The sequence below is a fragment of the Pelophylax lessonae genome (assembly GCF_965119305.1).
Source record: "Pelophylax lessonae genome assembly, chromosome: 2".
Classification (NCBI taxonomy): Eukaryota; Metazoa; Chordata; class Amphibia; order Anura; family Ranidae; genus Pelophylax; species Pelophylax lessonae.
Window position 1 is genome coordinate 722758907 of NC_138769.1, and position 14538 is coordinate 722773444.

The window sequence follows — 14538 nt, forward strand, 5'->3', positions numbered from 1 at the left end:
GTGACTCTGCACTTCTCCTTGGAGCGGCGCATGTACTGCCTACTTGTACACTCTTCAGATTTGCTATAATGAAACTTCCGGCATGTCATCAGAGTGTAGGAGGAAACCCACAACAGAAGGAGGAAATGCCAGCTCCATGCAGGTAGTGTCCTGACCGGTATTGGAACCGAGGTTCAGTGCTGCAAGGCAAGACATCCTAACCTCAGAGATACAGGTCACAGAATTCTGTCAGAACTCCTATTTATATTCTGTCTCATAGTAGAAGTGACTGAGAAAACATAAAAAGGGCCTACAGCAGGACACATGGAATATGCAATAGCCTCTAGGAGTTGGCATAGAGGAGATGCTGAGAGTTGTAGTGCTCCATTGTAGGAGTTGCAGTCTCTAGTATTAGTAGAGATAAGAGAATTGCTGGGAATTCTACTCCTTTACATAAGAATACATAGAAAACATTCTGGGATATTTAGTGTTCTTTAGGAGGATAGATGAGGAGATGCTGGGATATGTAGTGTCCAGTAGGAGGATAGATGAGAACATGCTGGGAGTTGTAGTGTCCTGTAGGAGGATAGATGAGGACCTGCTGGGAGTTGTAGTCTTCTGTAGGAGGATAAATGGAGGACCTGCTGGGAGTTGTAGTGTTCTGTAGAAGGATAGATGGAGCACATGCTGGGAGTTGTAGTGTCCTGTAGGAGGATAGATGGAGGACATGCTGGGAGTTGTAGTGTCCTGTAGGAGGATACATGAGGACATGCTGAGAGTTGTAGTGTCCTGTAGGAGGATAGATGGAGGACATGCTGGGAGTTGTAGTGTCCTGTAGGAGGATAGATGGAGGACATGCTGGGAGTTGTAGTGTCCTGTAGGAGGATACATGAGGACATGCTGGGAGTTGTAGTGTCCAGTAGGAGGATAGATGAGAACATGCTGGGAGTTGTAGTATCCTGTAGGAGGATAGATGAGGACATGCTGGGAGTTGTAGTCTTCTGTAGGAGGATAAATGGAGGACCTGCTGGGAGTTGTAGTGTTCTGTAGAAGGATAGATGGAGCACATGCTGGGAGTTGTAGTGTCCTGTAGGAGGATAGATGGAGGACATGCTGGGAGTTGTAGTGTCCTGTAGGAGGATACATGAGGACATGCTGGGAGTTGTAGTGTAATGTAGGAGGATAGATGGAGGACATGCTGGGAGTTGTAGTGTCCTGTAGGAGGATAGATGAGGACCTGCTGGGAGTTGTAGTCTTCTGTAGGAGGATAAATGGAGGACCTGCTGGGAGTTGTAGTGTTCTGTAGAAGGATAGATGGAGCACATGCTGGGAGTTGTAGTGTCCTGTAGGAGGATAGATGGAGGACATGCTGGGAGTTGTAGTGTCCTGTAGGAGGATACATGAGGACATGCTGGGAGTTGTAGTGTCCTGTAGGAGGATAGATGGAGGACATGCTGGGAGTTGTAGTGTCCTGTAGGAGGATAGATGGAGGACATGCTGGGAGTTGTAGTGTCCAGTAGGAGGATAGATGAGAACATGCTGGGAGTTGTAGTGTCCTGTAGGAGGATAGATGAGGACATGCTGGGAGTTGTAGTCTTCTGTAGGAGGATAAATGGAGGACCTGCTGGGAGTTGTAGTGTTCTGTAGAAGGATAGATGGAGCACATGCTGGGAGTTGTAGTGTCCTGTAGGAGGATACATGAGGACATGCTGGGAGTTGTAGTGTCCTGTAGGAGGATAGATGGAGGACATGCTGGGAGTTGTAGTGTCCTGTAGGAGGATAGATGGAGGACATGCTGGGAGTTGTAGTGTCCTGTAGGAGGATAAATGAGGACATGCTGGGAGTTGTAGTGTCCTGTAGGAGGATAGATGGAGGACATGCTGGGCGTTGTAGTGTCCTGTAGGAGGAAAGATGAGGACATGCTGGGAGTTGTAGTCTTCTGTAGGATAAATGGAGGGCCTGCTGGGAGTTGTAGTGTAATGTAGGAGGATAGATGAGGACATGCTGGGAGGTGTAGTGTAATGTAGGAGGATAGATGAGGACATGCTGGGAGTTGTAGTGTCCTGTAGGAGGATAGATGAGGACATGCTGGGAGTTGTAGTGTCCTGTAGGAGGATAGATGAGGACATGCTGGGTGTTGTAGTGTCCTATAGGAGGATAGATGAGGACATGCTGGGAGTTGTAGTGTCCTGTAGGAGGATAAATGGAGGACATGCTGGGAGTTGTAGTGTCCTGTAGGAGGATAGATGGTGGACATGCTGGGAGTTGTAGTGTAATGTAGGAGGATAGATGAGGACATGCTGGGAGTTGTAGTGTAATGTAGGAGGATAGATGGAGGACATGCTGGGCGTTGTGTCCTGTAGGAGGAGAGATGAGGACATGCTGGGAGTTGTAGTCTACTGTAGGATAAATGGAGGGCCTGCTGGGAGTTGTAGTGTTCTGTAGGAGGATAGTTGAGGACATGCTGGGAGTTGTAGTGTGATGTAGGAGGATAGATGGAGGACATGCTGGAAGTTGTAGTGTAATGTAGGAGGATAGAGGAGGACATGCTGGGAGTTGTAGTGTAATGGAGGAGGATAGATGAGGACATGCTGGGAGTTGTAGTGTTCTGTAGGATAGATGAGGACATGCTGGGAGTTGTAGTGTAATGTAGGAGGATAGATGGTGGACATGCTGGGAGTTGTAGTGTAATGTAGGAGGATAGATGAGGACATGCTGGGAGTTGTAGTGTAATGTAGGAGGATAGATGAGGACATGCTGGGAGTTGTAGTGTAATGGAGGAGGATAGATGAGGACATGCTGGGAGTTGTAGTGTTCTGTAGGATAGATGAGGACATGCTGGGAGTTGTAGTGTCCTGTAGGAGGATAGATGAGGACATGCTGGGAGTTGTAGTGTTCTGTAGGATAGATGAGGACATGCTGGGAGTTGTAGTGTCCTGTAGGAGGATAGATGGAGGGCATGCTGGGAGTTGTAGTGTAATGTAGGAGGATAGATGGAGGACATGCTGGGAGTTGTAGTGTCCTGTAGGAGGATAGATGAGGACATGCTGGGAGTTGTAGTGTTCTGTAGGATAGATGAGGACATGCTGGGTGTTGTAGTGTCCTGTAGGAGGATAGATGGAGGACATGCTGGGTGTTGTAGTGTCCTGTAGGAGGATAGATGAGGACATGCTGGGAGTTGTAGTGTTCTGTAGGATAGATGGAGGACATGCTGGGTGTTGTAGTGTCCTGTAGGAGGATAGATGAGGACATGCTGGGAGTTGTAGTGTTCTGTAGGATAGATGAGGACATGCTGGGAGTTGTAGTGTAATGTAGGAGGATAGATGAGGACATTCTGGGAGTTGCAGTGTCCTGTAGGAGGATAGATGAGGACATGCTGGGAGTTGTAGTGTTCTGTAGGATAGATGAGGACATGCTGGGAGTTGTAGTGTCCTGTAGGAGGATAGATGAGGACATGCTGGGAGTTGTAGTGTCCTGTAGGAGGATAGATGGAGGACATGCTGGGAGTTGTAGTGTAATGTAGGAGGATAGATGGAGGACATGCTGGGAGTTGTAGTGTCCTGTAGGAGGATAGATGAGGACATGCTGGGAGTTGTAGTGTAATGTAGGAGGATAGATGGTGGACATGCTGGGAGTTGTAGTGTAATGTAGGAGGATAGAGGACGACATGCAGGGAGTTGTAGTGTCCTGTAGGAGGATAGATGAGGACATGCTGGGAGTTGTAGTGTTCTGTAGGATAGATGAGGACATGCTGGGAGTTGTAGTGTCCTGTAGGAGGATAGATGAGGACATGCTGGGAGTTGTAGTGTTCTGTAGGATAGATGAGGACATGCTGGGAGTTGTAGTGTACTGTAGGAGGATAGATGAGGACATGCTGGGAGTTGTAGTGTCCTGTAGGAGGATAGATGGAGGACATGCTGGGAGTTGTAGTGTAATGTAGGAGGATAGATGGAGGACATGCTGGGAGTTGTAGTGTCCTGTAGGAGGATAGATGAGGACATGCTGGGAGTTGTAGTGTTCTGTAGGATAGATGAGGACATGCTGGGAGATGTAGTGTCCTGTAGGAGGATAGATGAGGACATGCTGGGAGTTGTAGTGTTCTGTAGGATAGATGAGGACATGCTGGGAGTTGTAGTGTAATGTAGGAGGATAGAGGAGGACATGCTGGGAGTTGTAGTGTAATGGAGGAGGATAGATGAGGACATGCTGGGAGTTGTAGTGTTCTGTAGGATAGATGAGGACATGCTGGGAGTTGTAGTGTCCTGTAGGAGGATAGATGGAGGGCATGCTGGGAGTTGTAGTGTAATGTAGGAGGATAGATGGAGGACATGCTGGGAGTTGTAGTGTCCTGTAGGAGGATAGATGAGGACATGCTGGGAGTTGTAGTGTTCTGTAGGATAGATGAGGACATGCTGGGTGTTGTAGTGTCCTGTAGGAGGATAGATGGAGGACATGCTGGGTGTTGTAGTGTCCTGTAGGAGGATAGATGAGGACATGCTGGGAGTTGTAGTGTTCTGTAGGATAGATGAGGACATGCTGGGAGTTGTAGTGTAATGTAGGAGGATAGATGAGGACATTCTGGGAGTTGTAGTGTCCTGTAGGAGGATAGATGAGGACATGCTGGGAGTTGTAGTGTTCTGTAGGATAGATGAGGACATGCTGGGAGTTGTAGTGTCCTGTAGGAGGATAGATGAGGACATGCTGGGAGTTGTAGTGTCCTGTAGGAGGATAGATGGAGGACATGCTGGGAGTTGTAGTGTAATGTAGGAGGATAGATGGAGGACATGCTGGGAGTTGTAGTGTAATGTAGGAGGATAGATGGAGGACATGCTGGGAGTTGTAGTGTCCTGTAGGAGGATAGATGAGGACATGCTGGGAGTTGTAGTGTAATGTAGGAGGATAGATGGTGGACATGCTGGGAGTTGTAGTGTAATGTAGGAGGATAGAGGACGACATGCAGGGAGTTGTAGTGTCCTGTAGGAGGATAGATGAGGACATGCTGGGAGTTGTAGTGTCCTGTAGGAGGATAGATGAGGACATGCTGGGAGTTGTAGTGTCCTGTAGGAGGATAGATGAGGACATGCTGGGAGTTGTAGTGTTCTGTAGGATAGATGAGGACATGCTGGGAGTTGTAGTGTCCTGTAGGAGGATAGATGAGGACATGCTGGGAGTTGTAGTGTCCTGTAGGAGGATAGATGGAGGACATGCTGGGAGTTGTAGTGTAATGTAGGAGGATAGATGGAGGACATGCTGGGAGTTGTAGTGTCCTGTAGGAGGATAGATGAGGACATGCTGGGAGTTGTAGTGTTCTGTAGGATAGATGAGGACATGCTGGGAGATGTAGTGTCCTGTAGGAGGATAGATGAGGACATGCTGGGAGTTGTAGTGTTCTGTAGGATAGATGAGGACATGCTGGGAGTTGTAGTGTCCTGTAGGAGGATAGATGAGGACATGCTGGGAGTTGTAGTGTCCTGTAGGAGGATAGATGGAGGACATGCTGGGAGTTGTAGTGTCCTGTAGGAGGATAGATGGAGGACATGCTGGGAGTTGTAGTGTAATGTAGGAGGATAGATGGAGGACATGCTGGGAGTTGTAGTGTCCTGTAGGAGGATAGATGAGGACATGCTGGGAGTTGTAGTGTAATGTAGGAGGATAGATGGTGGACATGCTGGGAGTTGTAGTGTAATGTAGGAGGATAGATTAGGACATGCTGGGAGTTGTAGTGTAATGTAGGAGGATAGATTAGGACATGCTGGGAGTTGTAGTGTTCTGTAGGATAGATGAGGACATGCTGGGAGTTGTAGTGTCCTGTAGGAGGATAGATGAGGACATGCTGGGAGTTGTAGTGTCCTATAGGATAGATGAGGACATGCTGGGAGTTGTAGTGTCCTATAGGAGGATAGATTAGGACATGCTGGGAGTTGTAGTGTCCTGTAGGAGGATAGATGAGGACATGCTGGGAGTTGTAGTGTCCTATAGGAGGATAGATGAGGACATGCTGGGAGTTGTAGTGTCCTATAGGAGGATAGATGAGGACATGCTGGGAGTTGTAGTGTCCTGTAGGAGGATAGATGAGGACATGCTGGGAGTTGTAGTGTCCTATAGGAGGATAGATGAGGACATGCTGGGAGTTGTAGTGTCCTATAGGAGGATAGATGAGGACATGCTGGGAGTTGTAGTGTCCTATAGGAGGATAGATGAGGACATGCTGGGAGTTGTAGTGTCCTATAGGAGGATAGATGAGGACATGCTGGGAGTTGTAGTGTCCTATAGGAGGATAGATGAGGACATGCTGGGAGTTGTAGTGTCCTATAGGAGGATAGATGGAGGACATGCTGGGAGTTGTAGTGTCCTATAGGAGGATAGATGAGGACATGCTGGGAGTTGTAGTGTCCTATAGGAGGATAGATGAGGACATGCTGGGAGTTGTAGTGTCCTATAGGATAGATGAGGACATGCTGGGAGTTGTAGTGTCCTATAGGAGGATATGTAAGGACATGCTGGGAGTTGTATTGTCCTGTAGGAGGATAGATGGAGGACATGCTGGGAGTTGTAGTGTCCTGTAGGATAGATGAGGACATGCTGGGAGTTGTAGTGTCCTATAGGAGGGTAGATGAGGACATGCTGGGAGTTGTAGTGTCCTATAGGAGGATAGATGGAGGACATGCTGGGAGTTGTAGTGTAATGTAGGAGGATAGATGGAGGACATGCTGGGAGTTGTAGTGTCCTGTAGGAGGATAGATGAGGACATGCTGGGAGTTGTAGTGTAATGTAGGAGGATAGATGGTGGACATGCTGGGGTTGTAGTGTAATGTAGGAGGATAGATTAGGACATGCTGGGAGTTGTAGTGTTCTGTAGGATAGATGAGGACATGCTGGGAGTTGTAGTGTCCTGTAGGAGGATAGATGAGGACATGCTGGGAGTTGTAGTGTCCTATAGGATAGATGAGGACATGCTGGGAGTTGTAGTGTCCTATAGGAGGATAGATTAGGACATGCTGGGAGTTGTAGTGTCCTATAGGAGGATAGATTAGGACATGCTGGGAGTTGTAGTGTCCTGTAGGAGGATAGATGAGGACATGCTGGGAGTTGTAGTGTCCTATAGGAGGATAGATGAGGACATGCTGGGAGTTGTAGTGTCCTATAGGAGGATAGATGAGGACATGCTGGGAGTTGTAGTGTCCTATAGGAGGATAGATGGAGGACATGCTGGGAGTTGTAGTGTCCTATAGGAGGATAGATGAGGACATGCTGGGAGTTGTAGTGTCCTATAGGAGGATAGATGAGGACATGCTGGGAGTTGTAGTGTCCTATAGGATAGATGAGGACATGCTGGGAGTTGTAGTGTCCTATAGGAGGATATGTAAGGACATGCTGGGAGTTGTAGTGTCCTATAGGAGGATAGATGAGGACATGCTGGGAGTTGTAGTGTCCTATAGGAGGATAGATGAGGACATGCTGGGAGTTGTAGTGTCCTATAGGAGGATAGATGGAGGACATGCTGGGAGTTGTAGTGTCCTATAGGAGGATAGATGAGGACATGCTGGGAGTTGTAGTGTCCTATAGGAGGATAGATGAGGACATGCTGGGAGTTGTAGTGTCCTATAGGAGGATATGTAAGGACATGCTGGGAGTTGTAGTGTCCTGTAGGAGGGTAGATGAGGACATGCTGGGAGTTGTAGTGTCCTATAGGAGGATAGATGAGGACATGCTGGGAGTTGTAGTGTCCTATAGGAGGATAGATGAGGACATGCTGGGAGTTGTAGTGTCCTATAGGATAGATGAGGACATGCTGGGAGTTGTAGTGTCCTATAGGAGGATATGTAAGGACATGCTGGGAGTTGTAGTGTCCTGTAGGAGGATAGATGGAGGACATGCTGGGAGTTGTAGTGTCCTGTAGGATAGATGAGGACATGCTGGGAGTTGTAGTGTCCTATAGGAGGATATGTAAGGACATGCTGGGAGTTGTAGTGTCCTGTAGGAGGGTAGATGAGGACATGCTGGGAGTTGTAGTGTCCTATAGGAGGATAGATGAGGACATGCTGGGAGTTGTAGTGTCCTATAGGAGGATAGATGAGGACATGCTGGGAGTTGTAGTGTCCTATAGGATAGATGAGGACATGCTGGGAGTTGTAGTGTCCTGTAGGATAGATGAGGACATGCTGGGAGTTGTAGTGTCCTATAGGATAGATGAGGACATGCTGGGAGTTGTAGTGTCCTATAGGAGGATAGATTAGGACATGCTGGGAGTTGTAGTGTCCTGTAGGAGGATAGATGAGGACATGCTGGGAGTTGTAGTGTCCTATAGGATAGATGAGGACATGCTGGGAGTTGTAGTGTCCTATAGGAGGATAGATGAGGACATGCTGGGAGTTGTAGTGTCCTGTAGGAGGATAGATGAGGACATGCTGGGAGTTGTAGTGTCCTATAGGAGGATAGATGAGGACATGCTGGGAGTTGTAGTGTCCTATAGGAGGATAGATGAGGACATGCTGGGAGTTGTAGTGTCCTATAGGAGGATAGATGAGGACATGCTGGGAGTTGTAGTGTCCTATAGGAGGATAGATGAGGACATGCTGGGAGTTGTAGTGTCCTATAGGAGGATAGATGAGGACATGCTGGGAGTTGTAGTGTCCTATAGGAGGATAGATGGAGGACATGCTGGGAGTTGTAGTGTCCTATAGGAGGATAGATGAGGACATGCTGGGAGTTGTAGTGTCCTATAGGAGGATAGATGAGGACATGCTGGGAGTTGTAGTGTCCTATAGGATAGATGAGGACATGCTGGGAGTTGTAGTGTCCTATAGGAGGATATGTAAGGACATGCTGGGAGTTGTATTGTCCTGTAGGAGGATAGATGGAGGACATGCTGGGAGTTGTAGTGTCCTGTAGGATAGATGAGGACATGCTGGGAGTTGTAGTGTCCTATAGGAGGGTAGATGAGGACATGCTGGGAGTTGTAGTGTCCTATAGGAGGATAGATGGAGGACATGCTGGGAGTTGTAGTGTAATGTAGGAGGATAGATGGAGGACATGCTGGGAGTTGTAGTGTCCTGTAGGAGGATAGATGAGGACATGCTGGGAGTTGTAGTGTAATGTAGGAGGATAGATGGTGGACATGCTGGGAGTTGTAGTGTAATGTAGGAGGATAGATTAGGACATGCTGGGAGTTGTAGTGTTCTGTAGGATAGATGAGGACATGCTGGGAGTTGTAGTGTCCTGTAGGAGGATAGATGAGGACATGCTGGGAGTTGTAGTGTCCTATAGGATAGATGAGGACATGCTGGGAGTTGTAGTGTCCTATAGGAGGATAGATTAGGACATGCTGGGAGTTGTAGTGTCCTGTAGGAGGATAGATGAGGACATGCTGGGAGTTGTAGTGTCCTATAGGAGGATAGATGAGGACATGCTGGGAGTTGTAGTGTCCTATAGGAGGATAGATGAGGACATGCTGGGAGTTGTAGTGTCCTATAGGAGGATAGATGGAGGACATGCTGGGAGTTGTAGTGTCCTATAGGAGGATAGATGAGGACATGCTGGGAGTTGTAGTGTCCTATAGGAGGATAGATGAGGACATGCTGGGAGTTGTAGTGTCCTATAGGATAGATGAGGACATGCTGGGAGTTGTAGTGTCCTATAGGAGGATATGTAAGGACATGCTGGGAGTTGTAGTGTCCTGTAGGAGGGTAGATGAGGACATGCTGGGAGTTGTAGTGTCCTATAGGAGGATAGATGAGGACATGCTGGGAGTTGTAGTGTCCTATAGGAGGATAGATGAGGACATGCTGGGAGTTGTAGTGTCCTATAGGATAGATGAGGACATGCTGGGAGTTGTAGTGTCCTATAGGAGGATATGTAAGGACATGCTGGGAGTTGTAGTGTCCTGTAGGAGGATAGATGGAGGACATGCTGGGAGTTGTAGTGTCCTGTAGGATAGATGAGGACATGCTGGGAGTTGTAGTGTCCTATAGGAGGATATGTAAGGACATGCTGGGAGTTGTAGTGTCCTGTAGGAGGATAGATGAGGACATGCTGGGAGTTGTAGTGTCCTATAGGAGGATATGTAAGGACATGCTGGGAGTTGTAGTGTCCTGTAGGAGGGTAGATGAGGACATGCTGGGAGTTGTAGTGTCCTATAGGAGGATAGATGAGGACATGCTGGGAGTTGTAGTGTCCTATAGGATAGATGAGGACATGCTGGGAGTTGTAGTGTCCTGTAGGATAGATGAGGACATGCTGGGAGTTGTAGTGTCCTATAGGAGGATATGTAAGGACATGCTGGGAGTTGTAGTGTCCTGTAGGAGGGTAGATGAGGACATGCTGGGAGTTGTAGTTGTCAGTGGTTCTCTTACCAGCTCAGGGCAGCCATGTGTCTGATCAGAGTCTCCCCTCCGACCGCCAACATCTGGGGGGACAGAGAGAGATGAGATCCCGGCCCCCCAATACTCCCATCCCCCTTCCACCCATGACATTCATTCTATCCTACCTTCTCCTTCTCACCGCACGGGGGACGGAATAGAGCCGCGCACTCTGCGTGCACCGACAATTCCCGCCCCGCACACAACGTTCCGCCTCACCCCGAGACACATGGGGGCGGAGTGTGTGCACCGGGAGGCGTGGCCTGACTGAGGGGAGGAGACACTGACCCTGAGAGATCCTCCTCTTCCCCCCCAGACATGAGCGGAGTCACCCCTGATCATCAATGTCACCCATCATCCCCCTCCCCCCCAACTATCACCCCCCCCACACCCTTCGCTTGGCAGCCGGCAGGTGGCGCCCTCTCTGTGTCACGGAGCTTCTGTCATTGTATTGGAAAGAGGGGGCGATACTGGATGTGGCCAGCAGGCGGCGGGGTCATTCCTCGGTGTTATAAGTTATGAGTATATTATTATGTGGTTATTAGTAAAGTGATTGTGTCTTGTGCGGCGCCACCTTGTGGCCACACTGCACACACCATACTTTACAACAGATACAAATATTACCTGCGGGGCGCCACCTTGCGGCCACAGTGCGGTACTGCACCCTCTATAAAATCACAGCAGATACTATGTATTATTTTCTGACGGGGCGCCACCCTTTGGCCACACTGCGGTACTGCACCCTCTATAAATTACTACAGAAACGGTACTATAAATATTGCCTGTGGGGCGCTACCTTGCGGCCACAGTGCGGTACTGCACCCTCTATAAAATTACAGCAGATACTATGTATTATTTTCTGACGGGGCGCCACACTGCGGTACTGCACCCTCTATAAATTTCTAAAGAAACTGTACTATAAATATTGCCTGTGGGGCGCCACCTTGCGGCCACAGTGCAGTACTGCGCACACTATAAATTCCTACAGATACTATATAATTGCATAATGGGGCACCACCTTGCGGTCACAGTTCGGTACTGCAATAATTTGTAGCATGTTGTAATTGATAGTGGTATCAATTACAACAGATACTATAAATTATTGTGTGATGGGGCACCACCTTCTGGCCACAGTGTGGCACTGAACCCACTATAATATACAAGAGATACTAAATTATTGCTTTCCCCCCCTACAGGCAATAACACATAGTATCTGTTGTAATATACAGTGGGCAATAATAATAATAATAATAAAATATATATAGGCAATAATACATCAGGAAATAATACATAGTATCTGTTGTAATTTATAGTGGGTGCAGTACTACACTGTGAATGCAAAATCATGGGTGCCCGGTGGCAATCCCAGCTGCCGGACCCACTGATTGGCTCCCCTGTGCGCACCCCCACTCGTGGTCCCGCAAAGCGACGTACAGAGCCGACCTTCCGCAGTATATGTACTGCTGGCAGCAGGGCCATCTTTATTATTGATTGGACCCAGGGCAAACATTTTCAAACATTTCGTCATCTTTATCCTTGGTTGCTTGAAGTATTTTTTGCAATCATGCTCATCTGTATCTTCTCTTAGGAAAAGTCTGAAGAGGCTTGTTTACCGGGAAAGGCATGCAGACTGTTCATTTCCGGAATAGGTAATTCCTTCACAGGGCGAGGGGAAACACTCCTTTAGAATGAATGTGATAGCCTGTTAGGTGTCGTCATCTTTATCCTTGGTTGCTCGAACCAGCAGGATTCATACAGTCATATTCATCTGCATCGCCTCTTGGAAGATTCTGGAGAGAGTTGATTTGCCTGCTGTTTAAGCAGGGCCGTCTTACCACATGAGCATGCTGGGCAGTTGCCCGGGGGCCCCACTTGCCCGAGGAGCCCCACCTGCCCAGTGACCCAGCCACAGCCAAGCTTTAGCAGACATCCCAAGTCTCCCGCGATGTGCAGGTGTCTCCCGCATGCGGCCTGCGGCTCCCTGTCACCCGCAAGTGCCATGCGATATCCTGGCTGTCTGTGTCAGCTGAGCTGTCAGAATGGAGCTGATGCTTCCTGTATGGTTCCGGCTCCATCCTGACAGTCACAGGCAGAGTGATATCAAATGCACTCCGCCTGTGAGAGGAGGGATACAGGAAGCATTGGCTCTGCATGCTTCCTCCAGTGCGGTACCGATCTTTACACTCGCTCCTTTGATGTCATGTATCTCAAGCCAGCAGTAACCACCAGCAGTACCAGCCAGCAGGACCCACCAGCAGTACCAGCTAGCAGTAACCACCAGCAGTACCAGCTAGCAGTAATCACCAGCAGTACCTGCCAGCAGTACCCATCAGCAGTACCAGCCAGCAGAACCCGCCAGCAGAACCAGCCAGCAGTACCTATCAGCAGTGCCAGCAAGCTGTACCCACCAGCAGTACCAGCCAGCAGTACCCATCAGCAGTAACAGCCAGCAGTACCCATCAGCAGTACCCACTAGCAGTACCAGCCAGCAGTACTCATCAGCAGTACACACCAGCAGTACCCATCAGCAGTACCCACCAGTAGTACCCATCAACAGTACCAACCAGCAATACCCACCAGAAGTGCCCACCAGCAGTACCCACCGGCAGTACCAGCCAACAGTACCCACCAGCAGCACCAGCCAGCATTACCCACCAGCAGTACCAGCTAGCAGTAACCACCAGCAGTACCAGCCAGCAGTACCCACCAGCAGTACCAGCCAGCAGTACCAGTCAGCAGTACCCATCAGCAGTACCAGCAAGCTGTACCCACCAGCAGTACCAGCAAGCTGTACCCACCAGAAGTACCAGCCAGCAGTACCCATCAGTAGTACCAGCCAGCAGTACCCACTAGCAGTATCAGCCAGTAGTACCCATGAGCAGTACACACCAGCAGTACCCATCAGCAGTACCAGCCAGCAGTACCAGCAAGCTGTACCCACCAGCAGTACCAGCCAGCAGTACCCGCCAGCAGTACCAGCCAGCAGTACCAGCAAGCTGTACCCACCAGCAGTACCAGCCCGCAGTACCCATCAGCAGTACCCACTAGCAGTACCAGCCAGCAGTACTCATCAGCAGTACACACCAGCAGTACCAGCCAGCAGTACCCACCAGCAGTGCCCGCCAGCAGTACCAGCCAGCAGTACCCACCAGCAGTACCAGCCAACAGTATCAGCCAGCAGTATCAGCCAGCAGTACCCACCAGCAGTACCAGCTAGCAGTAACCACCAGCAGTACTCTTTAGCAGTACCCATCAGTAGTACCAGCCAGCAGTACCAGCCAGCAGTACTTATCAGCAGTACCAGCCAGCAGTACCCACCAGCAGTACCAGCAAGCTATACCCACCAGCAGTACCAGCCAGCAGTACCCATCAGCAGTACCAGCCAGCAGTACCCATCTGCAATATCAGCCAGCAGTACCCATCAGCAGTACACACCAGCAGTACCCAACAGCAGTACCCACCAGTAGTACCCATTAGCAGTACCCACCAGCAGTGCCCGCCAGCAGTACCCGTCAGCAGTACCAGCCAGCAGTAGCCACCAGCAGTACCAGTCAGCAGCACCCACCAGCAGTACCCACCAGGAGTAAGTCACATGTGCTAGGGGTGCAACTAGCCCCCAGCACATAATTGTAAATATCCCAGCATGTGCAGTGTTTCTGACTCCTACCACCATGACCACTTCAAATCACGAAACTGGTCATGGTGGTTAGAGTGTTGAAGAAGTAAACCTCTGTATACTGATTCCATTTCATTTGCTCATCCTCTAGTTGTGTTATATTGGTGGGGGAGGGGATGGGGGCGCAGAGTGCCACTTCCCTGAAATTAGTTTTTGCAGGTTTGGATGTCTGCATTAGTCCAGACTCCTGTGTGCATCCCGCTGCCGAACTTAGCAGGTGGCAAGCGCCTGTCGGCCCTGCGCTGCTGTCAGGCCACTTGGGCCGTGGAGGGGGAGCCCACAACTGCAGGAATGCCTGTCTGCCTGCACGAGAACAGGCACACACAGGACAGTTGAGTCTGATTCCTGTCCGTGTGTGTGTTCACCGGACCCAGCTGCCGAACTTGGAAGCTGCCATTAGCCTGGCACTGCTGTCAGGCTAAACGGGCCATGGAGAGGTGCCCACAGCAGCAGGAGTGCCTGCCTGCTTCCAAGGTCCGCCGGGAGACAGGCACACACCAAGACAGCTGCAGCGCAACCTGCAAG

General features: G+C 49.5%; 1 protein-coding gene across 1 annotated transcript in view; it reads right to left on the bottom strand.

Moving 5' to 3' along the window:
* Positions 1-10413, bottom strand: part of MRPL48 (mitochondrial ribosomal protein L48) — a 51235-nt gene extending 40822 nt beyond the window's left edge. The window contains exon 1 of the mRNA XM_082244748.1: positions 10332-10413. Coding sequence (XP_082100874.1) covers positions 10332-10384 — 53 coding nt within the window. The 5' untranslated portion in view covers positions 10385-10413. The remainder of the gene's footprint in view (positions 1-10331) is intronic.
* Positions 10414-14538: the final 4125 nt, after the last annotated feature.